Raw genomic sequence first — 16,520 nt, 5'->3', positions numbered from 1 at the left:
CCAATTCAAATTATTTGGGTGTAAGCTTGGACAGGAGCTTAACTTTTGAAGCTCATCTGGAAAAGACTTATGAAAAGGTAAAAGCAAGAACCAATCTCGGTCAAAAATGGGTACAACATGGGGTGCCAATGTGCACACACTTCTAGCACTGGTAAACTTGACTATTGTGCACCAGTCTAGTTGGGCAGCTTACATACCAAATCTTTGGACATACAGCTTAATGCCGCAATGAGAATCATAACTGGAATACTAAAATCAACACCAGTTCAATGGTTGCCTACTGTGGCACATATATCCCTGGAGAGATATACATCAAGGTCATGAGTACAATCGGATCATAACTTACCAATTCATGAGGACCTCCAGAATCTTCTGAAGACACTCCTGAAATCTCACAAGCCTTTTCGGGATCAGGCTAATGCTCTTAAAGCGTCCTCATTTCATCCCAAGACACACTGGAAGGAGTTCTGGGATAATTCTAATGTCCCAAACAAACACCTGATTGCCAGTCCCACAATAGAACTCCCAGACTTCAACCTACTCAGAAATAGTGGTCCATACTGAACAGTTCCAGAACATCACATGGCAGATGTGTTCATTTCTTACATCTCTGGAAGATGAGAGACAACGCACAATGTGATTGTGGACACCAGTCACAACTATGTACCACATTGTTAATCATTGTCCACTTCGATTGTTTGCTAGCGGCATCTCAGACTTACATCAAGCTACCTCTGAAGCTACCCACTGGCTCATTAACCTGGACTTGGATATTTGAATGTTGCTAATCTCCTCTCTTAATATATATGCATGCACACACACACACACACACACACACACACACACACACACTGGCTTTCCCTAGATCCAGGGTGCAATAAGAACATAAGAAATAGGAGCAGGAGAAGGCCATACTGCCCCTCGAGCCATTCAATAAGATTATGGCTGAACGTTGACCTCAGCTCCACTTTCCCACCCAATCCCCATATCCCTTGATTTTCCTCGAGTCCAAAAATGTATCTATCTCAGCCTTGAATATACTCAACGACTCAGCATCCACAGCCCTCTGGGGTAGAGAATTCCAAAGATTCACAACCTTCTGAGTAAAGAAATTTCTCCTCATCTCAGCCTTAAATGGCTGATCCCTTATCCTCAGACTATGCCCCCTAGTTCTAGAATCTCCAGCCAGGGGAAACATTAAATGGTACCCACGTTGCTTTGCGAGCTCCTGCAGAAAACCCCCTCAATCACCTCTGTAGGAAAGGATTTCACACTCTGAATGTACAGATTGTGTATGACAACGTGCCAAGAATCCCACATGAGAGATCCTGTAAGTTGTCATAATACATTCATACTTCGAAATTCGACCCTCCCTGGCTTCTTCAGGGAGAAAATCATGTCATTGATTTGGGGGTGACAAGGCGTACCACGAGCTCCCATGGATACTAATCCCACTAAGAGTGGGCTGAACCACAGCAGAGGAGTGCTATAGCAAGGCACATGGCACTACCCAGACCATTGTGGTCTTAAAGGGGCTTTGACTGGTCATGGGGGGCTCCAGCTTATGTGTCTCGCATTGTGGCAGTCTGCTGTACCCTGCACAACTTCACTGTCTAAAAAGACTAGGACGTGGACATTCTGGGGAGCTGGCCCTAGCTGCTTTAGAGGCAGAGGTACAGAGAGAGCATCAGGATGACCTTCACTCTAAGGACTCCTTAATGATTGTGCACAGGACATCTCATCACTTAAATCTTCTCTTCAGTTTAACATAGTCTACCTTTGACACCAGTGCCTTACCTCCTTCTCCCCCACCTTCAAATAAAGGAACAATCCTTCAATCCAATACCCATACTAGAAAATGACAATACATCAGCCCTTTTTACCCGACATGGCTATGCCAGTAATCATCGTCTGATTGAAAAAGTCAACACCAAAGAACTTCACCTTTTTCTGTATGATTAACCTCCATGAATGGCAAAGCTCCAAATAAGTGCACATTCTATTTTATTACATAAAATCAAAGTGAGTACAAGCCAACCTACTCTTCCCTAACACCATGTTTCTCCTGGGTGACTAAGTGTGCCTTCCTTTCACCTAATCTAGTGCTTCCCTTAGAAACAATCTGAGAGCCAGTATTGCGAAGGGTGGTTGGCTGCTCATGTTCTACAAAAGGGTCATGGGACTGAGGTGCCCTCTTCTCGTGGCTGCTTGGTCCTGGCATGGAGCTTCTGGGGCTTGTTCCTGGGCAGCCTGATGTTGCCTCCTATGTTCCACTGGCATGGTGCTCTGTGGGGGAATGCCAGAGCCCTGGGATGTGCTGCGAACAGAGAAACGGCAATATCAGACAGGTCAATTCCAGCCGGCACCATTCCACTGGGCCCTGGATCTGTATCCCCACTGATTAAAGGGATGGCTAATCTGATGATAGCTCAGGGCATTGAACTTTTTCTGGCACTGGTCTGCAGTCTTGGGTGTGAGAGTGTTGTTACTCAGTACCACGTCCCTCCACATGGCACGGCACGAGTGGTCTTTTTGGCAAGTTTCCTGCCATGGACACCCAGCACTCTGCCTCTGCAGTGTTCCTTTACATCTAGCAGACTTTGCAGGTCAGACTCAGTGAAATGATGCCATCATCTTTCGTCTTCTCTGTCTCCGTTTCATGCCCTGCTGCTGCCTTTGCCAGGTCCTCTTGTGTAGACTTTCTTGTGCAGTGGCGCAAAAAGTCAGATATGTAGTCAAGTTAGCTGACAGTCAACTGACTGAGGCAAGCACTGTGCCTTACTTGCCTGCTGCTGCAATCTTCATCCAGAACTGGCTTTTTCAAAGGCTACACTCTAATTTCCATGCACCCTAGCAGATTACTCCCATTTTACACGGGTTTTATGCAAATCACTGTTCTAATCGATATGCAGATTGGCTGACTTACGAAATTCTGGTGTAAATACCTCTCCAGGTCATCAGTGGGAGCAACTCATTTCCAGTTGGCATCAAATCAGTGCAACTCAGCATGTGAAATTTCTAGGCTACTAATTATTTAATTCTCAGAGAGTTTGGTGTCAAGATGGAGTTGATAGGGCATCTTTGCCTTGATGTTTCTCTCTATTTCAGCCATGCATTTTGTGGCAGCAGTGAACAGTTTACATGCACTAATTTAGATGGATCACTTGATGAAAGAAGAGGTTTGACTGCACCGAGCAATGGTTTGACAAAAAGATTTTGATCTGTTGACATAGAGCCCACAACTGCCAAAACCAGCAGAACCTCATTTGGGCCTATGCAGCTATAGCTACCAGTTCTCCTTGATGGAGAGCAGATTAACTGGTGAATATCAGTGAATTTAATAAGGAAATATTGCAACAATGCAATGAGTTTTATATTTTTCATTATGCATTCTCCTCTTTTAATTCACAAACCTTTATAAATCTAAGAGCGTAGTGTTTTTTCATATATATAACACATAGTTCACTCTCACACACTTGTGATTTTTCATGTGTTTTCTCTAGTTTTCTTGCTCTTTCTGACTTGGTTATTTGCTTCTCCGACTTGTGGAAATATAAATCCTATTATATGGATGCCTATGATATGTCAGTAGGGAAGCAAAAACTGTCAGGATCACTTAAAATCAGCAGAAATGTAGGACCTTGTCAGATAATCATACTGCGGCACTTAGAAAAAGTTGAAAGGTCTATTCCTCAGACAATTCCAGAAGAGGAAATGTGGCAGCTAGGGGCAACAATAAGAGGCCTGAAATGGGGAAAGCAGGAAAAAAAATATGTTTTTTCCTATTTTCCTATCATTCATTCCATTGCTTCCTACTGTTGTGCAGCAACGTAGACCATAAGAGTGTCTCTGGCAACTCTCTATTTGGGAAATAGAGTATGCTAGGTCAGGAGTGCAGCAGGCAGACAGTGCTAAGTTTTCCCCAGCTGACTAGACACATTTGCAGCGATCAGGTTTTAGTGTCAGATTATAGAGATACTTCAAACCTGTTCTGCACAATTCCGCTGTATCAACCACCACAATTTCCAATTTTTTTTTTTGCAAAAGCAGCAAGCTAGATTTCAAAGCATATAAAAAAAATCATTAGTCAGTTCGGATAGAGCTCTGCATAAGCTGTGTTTTAGAATGTGGTTTATTATAATTTTATAATTGATTTTCAAGAGTCATAAATGCATTTAACGGTTCTAGTTGTACAAGTGCTTTAACTGACCAAGAGTTTTATTATTCATTTCAGGGATTGTGGCTATGCATATTGAGACACTAGAGGCTGTTCATCGGGAAAGCAGGAGGCTTCCACCAATACAGAAGGTAAATACAAATATCCCTTTCCCATAGCATGTTCTTACCCCTACACTGCATGTTTGGAAGGAATTTAGACAAAAGATAAGCTTTCCAAAAAAAATTCTGGATCCAGCTGTAGTTAGCTGATCCTAACATCTAACACAGATAGTAATGAGAAAATATTTTCTTTCTTTGGCTATCTGGATCATTGACTTTTATTTTCCCATGTCTTTTCTCCTTCTTGTTTTTATATTTTAATTTTGTTCTCTTTATTTCACTTGCTCATCTCTTGTTTTTGCTTTTTCATAATTACAGTAGTTTTATTTTGTCCTTGTGCTCCTTAAACTTCCTTATTCTTTGCTTTCTTCTTTCCTTTCAGATTGGTGCAAGTAAATAGGGCCCCGAGGGTAATCCACACTTGTAATTAATCACTTGAGCACCACCTAGTGGTAAAAATCTGGCAATACAACAACTGGTCTGCAAGACTGCAAAAGAATATCTTCTGCAAGTCATGGTCCAAGCATCAGAATATCAGACCAGTGGAATTTTTGATTTGTTGCTAAAGGCCATATCAAAACCCACTTACCATGTATTTCAAGTAATTCTGTGACATCAAATCCTGCTTAAAGTTACATTTTTAAACCTTAATCAAATCACTGGCTGAGCATGCTCTATATTTTATGTCTTCCTACACCAATAATTGGTAAATATTAGGTTAGAAAAGCAACAAAGTACAGCTTTAAGCTCCAGTTTTGTGGGCATATTAAATATTTGCTCTCTAGGTATCACTGATGCAGTGTCCCAAAAACTGACACTGGATATTTTGACCACATTTTGAAAGTAGTTCACAATATAATATTGGCTGAATGAACTGCTAATGTCTTATGGAAAAAAGCTAGTAATGTTACAACATAATTATTTGGGATTATCTGATGAGATCAGATCCTTGTAAAACCATTTGTGATTTGTTTACGGATATATGACACAATAGCATAACTCACATACAAATACTACATTGCATCACTTTAGGGCTCATCTGTCTCTTCTGCAAACAAGAAAATGTTTTCCAGACATCTTTTCAGTATGTCTTTAAGATAGCTTTTTTGGCATTGAAAAATTGAGTTTAATATGGCTTCACAGTATTCATGGTCTCATGTATCACCACTGTACAGCACCCTTTTTTAAAAAAAATTAATTTAAAAAGGCAGCATACTTTTCCCTTTTAAACAAAAGTCAGATAACTTTTTAAAGTGGAACTATGGTGGCAATACTCCCCAGGTAACATTGCTGTGTTGTGACGTATTGTGAATCTGTGCCAAATGTAGAGAAAACTAGGAAGCTAAGCTGTGGCCTGAGATTGTGCAGAGAAGCTTTGGTGAGAAAGCATCAGGAAAATTGAGGACACTAATGCAAAAGAAAGGGGCAAGTGAAAGTTGAAAATGAACATGAAGAAATACAAAAGAAAAGTTCAGCTCAGAACTATAGCCTAAATATAAGATGTAGTCTTGCTTTTTTTAAAAATGTAAGTAAATAAGGCAACACAGAAGAATCAAAGCAGGAAAATATTTTGGAGGATTGGGCTCCCTAGTCATGAGTCTTGAGTTTAAATTCCAGTCTCACTTGTCATTCATATTCAGGTTTCCCCTCGAAGGATAAATTGCACCAGTGCAGGCCAGGTAGAGAGAGAGGAGAAACAAGTTGATGAGTGTTTCCTAACCAGTCAAATGCATCTCCTAGATGGTTTACCAAGGAACAACTTTGATTTTTGTGGGCAGAACTGCTTGTGACTGTACAGAGTCTGTCAACATGGGGAAATTCAGAGAAAGGGAAGACAAGGAAATAAAAAGTGCAGTGGACCAAACTATTTACCAGACACTAGTCCCAGCATTGGCTTGAAAAAGAATGAGAACTGCCTAGAATTGTTCACCATCTTCTTCACTAATCATAAAGTAGCCCTAGCTGAATGGTCCAACCAGGTTACGCAGAAGCCCATACAATTTCCATTTGCACAGGCTCACAATACTCCACAACAGAACAGTGTTACCTGTGCTGGGGAGTATCGGCACTGTTATTCCACTGCAATAAAGTTATCCAAATTTTGTTTAAAAGGGAACGGTAGGCTGCCATTTTTTTTAAAGGAGGGAAGATATGGTTCCTTGCAATGGAGTATCATCAGTTGCCAAGACAGCCTGCTGCCTTAAGATAGCTAAGTTGGGTTTTGCTACCTAAAAAAGAAAGGTGTAACCATAACTGAGGAAACAGATTATGAATCATCACAAATGATTCCAAGTATTTCAAGAAACTACTGCTTGGTGTAGAAAAGTCCTATCGCCAAAAAAGGAAAGGTTGGAAAATGATGCAGAAACTCAAATTATATCAGTTCTGTGTAAATGGAAGGTATAACGACTATAGTCAATGAGTAATTCATTGTATTCCCCTTCTAATATGAACCCTACAAGAGACTCAGAAGTTGTTTTTTAAAACTTACAAGAATTGAAATTCATCTGGAATGTGAATTAACTGTTAAAGCCAATGTAAATAAAAGTTCTAAAGAAGGCTGAAAGAGGGCCTGCGTAGAATGGAAGACAAAATACTGAATATGAGCTCAGAATCAAAAACTAAAAGGGAGCCGATAAAGCATGGAACTAGGATTCTGGAAAGTGAAGCTAAAGTTGCTAGATCCCAATGAGAGATGAAAATATTTGTTGACTAGGTGTTTAGAAAGAAGTTAGAACAATTTGAAGCGGCTTCATAGGGAAGTCATCCTGTACTTAATCAGGATATGGCTAAACAAATAAGGACCACTAACTATGAGTTACGGCAAGAGAAAATCAAATAATGGATATCAAAGATTGATGAGAAATGGCTAACAATGTTCAAAATGGATATCAAGGAGTGAGAAAATGAAACTCCAAGGATATGCCTACAGAGAAGTAAATCAGTCCAGAAAGACTAGTCAGAATATTGCGCTAAAAAAGAACATCAAGAGAAGCTAAAAATACAGCAGTAAAGGCGGAGCTTTTCAGCACCCTTATCTGGGGCTATTCAAAAGCACTCTGGATAAGTTGGGAACCTAGAATGTGTATGTGGATGCAGAAGATTACCTATCAGCATTTGACCATGAGCCAGAGCAGCAGTTAGTCCATGGAATAATAATGGAACAAACAATACTTTCCCTGTAAACGTCATACAAGAAAGGGAAATTGACCTAGTGTTTCAACTTACTGTAGTCCAAATAATGGTCCAGATTCTAAGTCCCATGTCATTAAGTGGAAACTTTTTCTCACCTTTAGGACACTGATTGTTTTCCTCCAAAACAGTAGTGGGAATTCACTAAGGATCCAGAAGCAATTTTGGATGAGTCACTAGACAATACTTGTCATATTCCAGATCGTGGGCTGCTAGAAACTTGCCAATTTACCAAGAATGCAATGACAGAGCAGAAACAGTTGGAAAACTTGTAAGACTGTCTGGTCAGTTTGAAGGCAGCTGCACCGGCGTGGTGGAATTGTCCTAGAACCCAGTTCTGTGCAGAAAGGCCAATGTAATGGATTGTGTGATTTGCAAACCTATAAACAAACTATAATCAGCAAAATTTTGAGAAAATAATAGTTGTGTTGCAGAAAATATAGCAGTTCAAGAAACTGTTGCCCCAGTTGCACGAAGATGCCAAAATAATTATCATGCATGAAATCTTAATAAATAGTGACAAAAATGCTTCTCAACTAATGAAATGGAGCACCCGTATATCTTTATGCATAAATAAGATTTGCCAAAAGTTTGTTGGACCTGATGAATGAGAGTTACTGAGTCTTCATTCAAAACAACTTGTAAAATTAACATAAAATCCATTGAATGGATCCTAAAAACTTTCTATTGGCCTGTGTTTTAAAAGACATTATGGAACATATTTACAAATCACTTTAGTTAACAATACAAATCTGAAAAAACATCTTCTATCGAATTTGGTGCAACTTTAATAAAGCGGTGAAATCATCAGAAATAGTATGTGGAAATTGTGGAATCCATAGTGGAAATGTACAACTTTAATGTTGGAAACTAGTATCCTAAATGTGGTGGAATTTATACATCAGAAGGCCCTGGCAACTGTCAGCTACAAAAGATTAGCCAGAGAGATCTTCATCCACTTAAGAACCCTGCGTACAACTATTTGGATCATGGATGACAGTTCGTTTCCAAACTGGTGGAACAGATCTATGCAAACATCTCGGGAGTGACTTAGAAAATCACTGAAGCTTACTTTTCTGAACGTGGTAGATTGAAGAGTATAATAATTCATATGTTGGTGGGGAGGGGAATCTTAAATAGGACAAATCTATTTAAACTGATTACCAAATTACTAAGTATATATACCTACTACTAAAATTAACCTCTACTGTATAACAGAACTGCAAGATTGAATGTTGCAAATTCTACCTAGTCCTGCGATGTAATGGAAGAATTAAGACAAAATAGGTTTGAACTATAATGAGAGAGACTTCACAGACAAACAAGATTGGGTCACAGGACGAATAAATGCTCATCCAAAGTTGGTCCTAATTTCATTTGAATCACATATCTAGGTGGTTACAGACTAAGTAGGTATTTTTATGGACCTGTTGATGCAGTTACTCTTTAGTGTTATTATGCAACTGTTGAAGTTATCAACTTATCATTTAGAGAAATAATGTTTGGTGAGGGTTTTGCTGATAAATTTCATGGGTAGTCCAGAGAAAGTACACAACCACTTGAAAATGAAGAAAAAGCTCCAAACCATCAGCTCTCCGAATGGAAAGAAAATAATAAAGTTACACGCTAACACAGCCCCAGTCCCAAAAACCAGGCATCTTTTTTAAATCTCTGTTTTTAAAATAACGGAATAAAGGTCCCACACTGACCTGCACCCCAGATCACAGGTGTAAAACAGTAGTGGATTGTTGAGAAGCCATGCCTTTCTGCATGTGGGGAACGGCTGGAAATACAAACTCATATATGGTTTTGCAGAAAACCTGGTGAAAGAAGAAAGGGTGAAGCAGAGTTGTAAGACTATCCGTCAGTAACGAAAAGGAGACTTATATGGAGAAAATAAACCTGGAATTACAAATGAAAATAAAGGTGGGGTAGAATGTTGTGGAAAAAAGATAGAGGTGAAAAAAAGTGCATTAAAGTGGAAACAAAAGGTGAAGGAGAGTAGAGACCCAGTGAAGGAGAGTAGAGGAGACTCAGAAAAAAGCAAAAATGAAGAATAAATGAAAAGAGATAAACTTTGGTTTTATTTTTGTTAGAAACAAAACTTTAAATATTAAATTAATCAAAGAAGTGAAATAGTGGTGAAATGGTTGGCTTGGATCAACAGATTTAATGCCATATGTAATTGTGAAGAAGAGAACTAAATTTTAAAAGTTGCAGTGAAAGCTGAAAGGGTCAGGTCACCAGTTGGTAACTGGACTAGACATTGACCTAAAAAGGAAGCCTGAAATACCTGGAATTGCTCACCAGCTACTTCTCGGACCACAAAGCAGTTACGGCTGAGTAACCTGACCAGGTTGTGTAGAAGACTGTGGGATTCTCACCTCCTGTGTACGGTACACTGTGGCAGAATTGACGAAGCAACCTGGCACTGAAGACCTACAGCCAAGGACTGCTGAGTAGGTACCACTACAATTTGTATCGAACTTCCTACTTAGAAGGGTGAACAATTCCTATATTCATTAAGAGCAGCATATCTCTATTGTTGGTTCATTATATTTTATAATCTCTCTTGTGAAAGTTTTGTATTAATGTTTATCATCAAATTGGTGCTTTGAGTATAAATTTTAACTTTTCCGGAGCAACAGAAAACTCTTAATTGTAACCAAATGTATTAAACAAACCAAAATACGTTACTAACCAAAATCAAATATTTCTTTGCGATCCTTGTGCAAATCAACAGAAGAGATATGGCCGCTTGAAGTATGTTGTTCATACAGTCATTGCAGTTTATTTTTCCCATACTTTTTTTAGCCCAAGATTCTGCGGCCAGCTTTACTACCAGGTGAAGAGTTTGTTGGTGAGGGCTTGCGTGTTATTCTGGACCCAGATGGTCGAGAGGAGGCATCAGGAGGAACACTAGGTGGACCGCACATTCTGCCTGCAGAGGGGGCCTTATTTCTAACCACATACAGAATTATTTTCAAGGGCGCACCGCACGATCCCTTGGGTAGGATTTTTTTTTTTTTAAATAGTTTACATTTATAACATTAAGAATTAAGCATATGAACTTAATTAGGAAATGAGAAATTTATGTTACAATGCTGTTTTTAGCCAGTAAGTTTTAAAAAAAAAACACTTGGCAGATTTTCACCAAATTTCTTGTGACTGGGATACTTTTGTAAATACTGCATTTGTAGATTAACAATTGAGGAACACAACAGTGTTAGGAAGATACACCTCATTCATCCTTTGGGGTTGTGGATTAAATGTTACCTCATGCCATATGTTGAATTGCTTTCTGCTGTCCCACCACTCATATATCGGTTATTCTGTTCATACCTCACAATTGTGTGGTACAGTAATATCCAATTTTACAGTTAAAAATCGGTGGAAATAGTCATCTTATTGACATTACTGCTACATTACAAAATAACTAACAAAGCTTTCATACCACACATATAAGAACATAAGAAATAGGAGCAGGAGTAGGTCAATCAGCCCCTCGAGCCTGCTCCGCCATTCAATAAGATCATGGCTGATCTGATCCTAACCTCAAATCTAAATTCATGTCCAATTTCCTGCCCGCTCCCCGTAACCCCTAATTCCCTTTACTTCTAGGAAACTGTCTATTTCTGTTTTAAATTTATTTAATGATGTAGCTTCCACAGCTTCCTGGGGCAGCAAATTCCACAGACCCACTACCCTCTGAGTGAAGAAGTTTCTCCTCATCTCGGTTTTGAAAGAGCAGCCCTTTATTCTAAGATTATGCCCCCTAGTTCTAGTTTCACCCATCCTTGGGAACATCCTTACCGCATCCACCCGATCAAGCCCCTTCACAATCTTATATGTTTCAATAAGATCGCCTCTCATTCTTCTGAACTCCAATGAGTAGAGTCCCAATCTACTCAACCTCTCCTCATATGTCCACCCCCTCATCCCCGGGATTAACCGAGTGAACCTTCTTTGTACTTCCTCGAGAGCAAGTATGTCTTTTCTTAAGTATGGTTTAAGCTCAGAACCATTCACACTTAGCATACTGGTATCTGTAACCATTGATTTGACACACTAGTTTCCTTGGCTAACACCTTTTATTTCTACAGCCAGGGAAAGTTTCAAGGAGCTATAGATAAACATAAATAAGTTACGCCCTGAGAATCAAGTCCCCCGACATGGAGTGAAAAAGTAATACTGTTTCAGAGAATACAAATAGGATGCCTCCTGGCACTTCAATGTAGGATGTAGAGTGATTATTGAAGTTAATATATGGCACTGTGTGGAAACATAACTTGACATCTATCCCCATAGATTTTGAAAGCAAAGCCCACTAACATTTGGAATTTCCTATTCTCTGAATTTGAAGCTGGGGTTTCAGTATTAGGAGACAGCCTTTCAAAAATAGTGTCAGATGTCATTATGTTTCTGTACAGTAACTTCTACCTAAAGGTAGGATGATTATTGTGCCAGAATACTACAATATGTTTGCAACACCTGGAACAAAGTCACATAAAGAAATAAGAAAGACGATAACAAGAATTTATCAGTTTTTTTTGTTTATTTTTTTATTATTTTGGAGGGAATATTAAAAATATATATATGTTCATTTTGGCTCAAAAGTTGTTCCTTTTATATATATATTTTGTATAGTGGGCGAGCAAACAATAGTTCGGAGTTTTCCCATTGCATCAATGACAAAGGAAAAAAAGATCAGCATACAAAACCAGCTCCAACAAAATATGCAAGAGGGACTACAGATTCGATCAGCAACCTTTCAGGTATACTTCATCCACAGATTTGTTCCAGATTAATTGACGTTCAATTTGTGCAAATTGGTGCACAGGATTTATTTTTCTAACTAATCCATATGAATGGACTAGTACCAGAGCAGTAAAATATCTTGTCAATTTACTGTTACAGATAATTAAAGTAGCATTTGATGAAGAAGTGAACTCTGAGATGGTGGAGATCTTCAAGAAGCACATTGTGAAGTTTCGGTATCCACAGTCAGTCTTCAGCACTTTTGCCTTTGCTGCAGGTCAGAATGCACCACAGATAATTTTGCCAAAGCAGAAGGAAAAGAACACTTCTTTTCGGTAAGTGTGAGAGTGGTGATCTTATAGAAGTCTATAAAATAATGAGGGGCATAGATAAGGTAGATAGTCAAAATCTTTTCCCAAAGGTAGGGGAGTCTATAACGAGGGGGCATAGATTTAAGGTGAGAGGGGAGAGATACAAAAGGGTCCAGAGGGGCAATTTTTTCACTCAAAGGGTGGTGAGTGTCTGGAACGAGCTGCCAGAGGCAGTAGTAGAGGCGGGTACAATTTTGTCTTTTAAAAAGCATTTGGACAGTTACATGGGTAAGATGGGTATAGAGGGATATGGGCCAAGTGCAGGCAATTGGGACTAGCTTAGTGGTATAAACTGGGCGACATGGACGTGTTGGGCCGAAGGGCCTGTTTCCATGTTGTAAACTTCTATGATTCTAATTATGAGGCCACTCAGTAATAATTAGGGCCACAAACATTTTGCTGTTGATGATAACGTGGCTTTAACTAGCCATAACTTTTTGTGGTTATGGTTAGGATTGGTTAGAATGCAATTAGTACTAAGGCAGCAGTCGATTTGCTAAGAACATAAGAAATGGGAGCAGGAGTTGGCCATATGGCCCGTCGATCCTGCTGCGCCATTCAATAAGATCATGGCTGATCTTTGACCTCAACTCCACTTTCCCGCCTGATCCCCATATTCCTTGATTCCCTTAGTGTCCAAAAATCTATCGATCTCAGCCTTGAATATACTCAACGGCTCAGCATCCACATTCCTCTGGTGTAGAGAATTCTAAAGATTCACAACCCTCTGAGTGAAGAAATTTCTCCTCATCTCAGTCCTAAGTGGCCGACCCCAATCCGAAGACTGTGACCCCTATTTCTAGACTCTCCAGCCAGGGGAAACAGCCTCTCAGTAACTACCCTGTCAAGCCCTCTCAGAATCTTATATGTTTCAATGATATCACCTCTCATTCTTCTAAACTCCAGAGAGTATAGGCCCATTCTTTTTTTTATTATTCGTTCATGGGATGTGGATGTCGCTGGCAAGGCCGGCATTTATTGCCCATCCCTAATTGCCCTTGAGAAGGTGGTGATGAGCCGCCTTCTTGAACCGCTGCATTCCATGTGGTGAAGGTTCTCCCACAGTGCTGTTAGGTAGGGAGTTCCAGGATTTTGACCCAGCGACGATGAAGGAACGGCGATATATTTCCAAGTCGGGATGGTGTGTGACTTAGAGGGGAACGTACAGGTGGTGTTGTTCCCATGTGCCTGCTGCCCTTGTCCTTCAAGGTGGTAGAGGTCGTGGGCTTGGGAGGTGCTATCGAAGAAGCCTTGCTGCAGTGCAATACTATCCTTAACTTCTTTAGTTACCCACGGATGGATCACTTTTCCCATGGAGTTTTTATTCCTGAATGGAATGTATATTCATTGAGAATTACGAAATATTTCTTTAAATGTTCACCATTGCTTATCTACCGTCATATCTTTTTACCTAATTTCCCAATCAACCTTAGCCAACTCGCCCCTCATACCTATGTAATTAGCTTTGTTTAAGTTTAAGACTCTAGTTTCGGACTTAAGTATGTCGCTCTCGAACTCAATCTGAAATTCTATCATATTATGATCACTCTGCCCCAGAGGATCCCTTACTATGAGATTACTGATTAACTGTGTCTCATTATACAAGGCAAGATCTAAAATAGCCTGTTCCCTGATTGGTTCCACAAGGTATTGTTTTAGGAAACTAGCTCGAATGCATTCCATGAGGCCGTCCTCCAAACTACTTTTGCCATATTGATTTGCCCAGTCTATGTGAAGATTAAAGTCCCCCACAATTACTGCATTACCTTTGTTACAAGCTCCTCTTATTTCTTGATTAATACTCTGTCCAACAGTTTAACTACTGTTAGGGGGCCTATAAATTACTCCCATCTGTGTTTTCTGCCCCTTGTAATTTCTTAGCTCCACCCATACTGATTCCACTTCCTAATCTTTTGAGCCAAGATCCTTTCTCACGACTGTCCTTATGTCATCCTTTATTATCAGGGCTACCACCGCTCCTTTTCCAATTTGTCTGTCTTTCCAAAAAGTCAAGTACCCTGGAATATTTAGTTTCCAACCTTGGTCACCTTGCAACCACGTCTCAGTAATGGCTACTAGATCAAACCCATTTATCTCTATTTGTGCCATTAATTCGTCTATCTTGTTACAAAAGCTTTGTGGATTCAGATAAAGCACCTTTTAATTTTAACTTCTCATGGCATCAGGTCAAACATGGGCAAGGAAATCTCCTGCTGATTACTACCTACCTCCCTCTCTCAGCTGATGAATCAGTCCCCCTTCATGTTGAGCACCACTTGGTGGAAGCACTGAGGGTAGCCAGGGCACAGAATGTACTCTGGGTGGGGGACTTCAGTGTCCATCACCAAGAGTGGCTCACTACTGACAAAGCTGGCTGAGTTCTGAAGGACATAGCTGCCAGACTGGACCTGCGGCAGGTGGTGAGCGAACCAACACACGGGAGAAACCTACTTGACCCGGTCCTCACCAACCTACCTGTCGCAGATGCATCTGTCCATGACAGTATTGGTAGGAGTGACTTATGGAGATTAAGTCCCGTCTTCACATTGAGGACACCATCCAACGTGTTGTGTGGCACTACTCCCATGCTAAATGGGATAGATTCAGAACAGATCTAGCAGCTCAAAACTGGGCATCCACGAGGTGCTGTGGGCCATCAGCAGCAACAGAATTGTATTCCAGCACAATCTGCAATCACATGGCCCGGCATATTCCTCACTCTACCATTACCAACAAGCCAGGGGATCAACCCTGGTTCATTGAGGAGTGTAGAAGAGCATGCCAGGAGCAGCACCAGGCGTACCTAAAAATGAGGTGCCAACCTGGTGAAGCTACAACTCAGGACTACATGCATGCTAAACAGCGGAAGCAGCATGCTATAGACAGAGCTAAGCGATTCCACAACCAATGGATCAGATCAAAACTCTGCAGTCCTGCCACATTCAGTCCTGAATAGTGTTGGACAATTAAACAACTAACGGAAGGAGGAGGCTCCGTGAACATCCCCATCCTCAATGATGGCAGAGTCCAGCACGTGAGTGCAAAAGAGAAGGCTGAAGCATTTGTAACAATCTTCAGCCAGAAGTGCCGAGTGGATGATCCATCTCGGCCTCCTCCCGATATCCCCACCATCACAGAAGCCAGTCTTCAGCCAATTCAATTCACTCCACATGATATCAAGAAACGGCTGAGTGCACTGGATACAGCAAAGGCTATGGGCCCTGACAACATAGTGCTGAAGACTTGTGCTCCAGAACTAGCCATGCCTCTAGCCAAGCTGTTCCAGTACAGATACAACACTGGCATCTACAAGACGATGTGGAAAATTGCCCAGGTATGTCCTGTCCACAAAAGCAGGACAAATCCAATCCAGCCAATTACCGCCCCATCAGTCTACTCTCAATCATCTGCAAAGTGATGGAAAGTGTCGTTTACAGTGCTATCAAGCGGCACTTAGTCACCAATAACCTGTTCACCGATGCTTAGTTTGGGTTCCGCCAGGACCACTCGGCTCCAGACCTCATTACAGCCTTGGTCCAAACATGGACAAAAGAGCTGAATTCCAGAGGTGTGGTGAGAGTGACTGCCCTTGACATCAAGGCAGCATTTGACCGAGTGTGGCACCAAGGAGCACTAGTAAAATTGAAGTCAATGGTAATCGGGGAAAACTCTCCAGTGGCTGGAGTCATACCTAGCACAAAGGAAGATGGTAGTGGTTGTTGGAAGACAATCATCTCAACCCCAGGACATTGCTGCAGTAGTTTCTCAGGGCAGTGTCCTAGGCCCAACCATCTTCAGCTGCTTCATCAAGACCTTCCCTCCATCATAAGGTCAGAAATGGGAATGTTCGCTGATGATTGCATAGTGTTTAGTTCCATTTGCAACCCCTCAGACAATGAAGCAGTCCATGCCCTCATGCAG

General features: G+C 40.8%; 1 protein-coding gene across 2 annotated transcripts in view; it reads left to right on the top strand.

Moving 5' to 3' along the window:
• Positions 1 to 16,520, top strand: part of sbf2 (SET binding factor 2) — a 571,743-nt gene that overhangs the window by 465,879 nt on the left and 89,344 nt on the right. For both annotated transcript variants that reach the window (XM_067993979.1, XM_067993978.1), the window contains exons 21-24: positions 4,235 to 4,308; positions 10,285 to 10,480; positions 12,118 to 12,245; positions 12,388 to 12,563. In XM_067993979.1, coding sequence (XP_067850080.1) covers positions 4,235 to 4,308; positions 10,285 to 10,480; positions 12,118 to 12,245; positions 12,388 to 12,563 — 574 coding nt within the window. The remainder of the gene's footprint in view (positions 1 to 4,234; positions 4,309 to 10,284; positions 10,481 to 12,117; positions 12,246 to 12,387; positions 12,564 to 16,520) is intronic.

Source organism: Heptranchias perlo, chromosome 12 (genome assembly GCF_035084215.1).
Source record: "Heptranchias perlo isolate sHepPer1 chromosome 12, sHepPer1.hap1, whole genome shotgun sequence".
Classification (NCBI taxonomy): domain Eukaryota; kingdom Metazoa; phylum Chordata; class Chondrichthyes; order Hexanchiformes; family Hexanchidae; genus Heptranchias; species Heptranchias perlo.
This window is presented reverse-complemented; position numbering and strand designations above follow the sequence as displayed.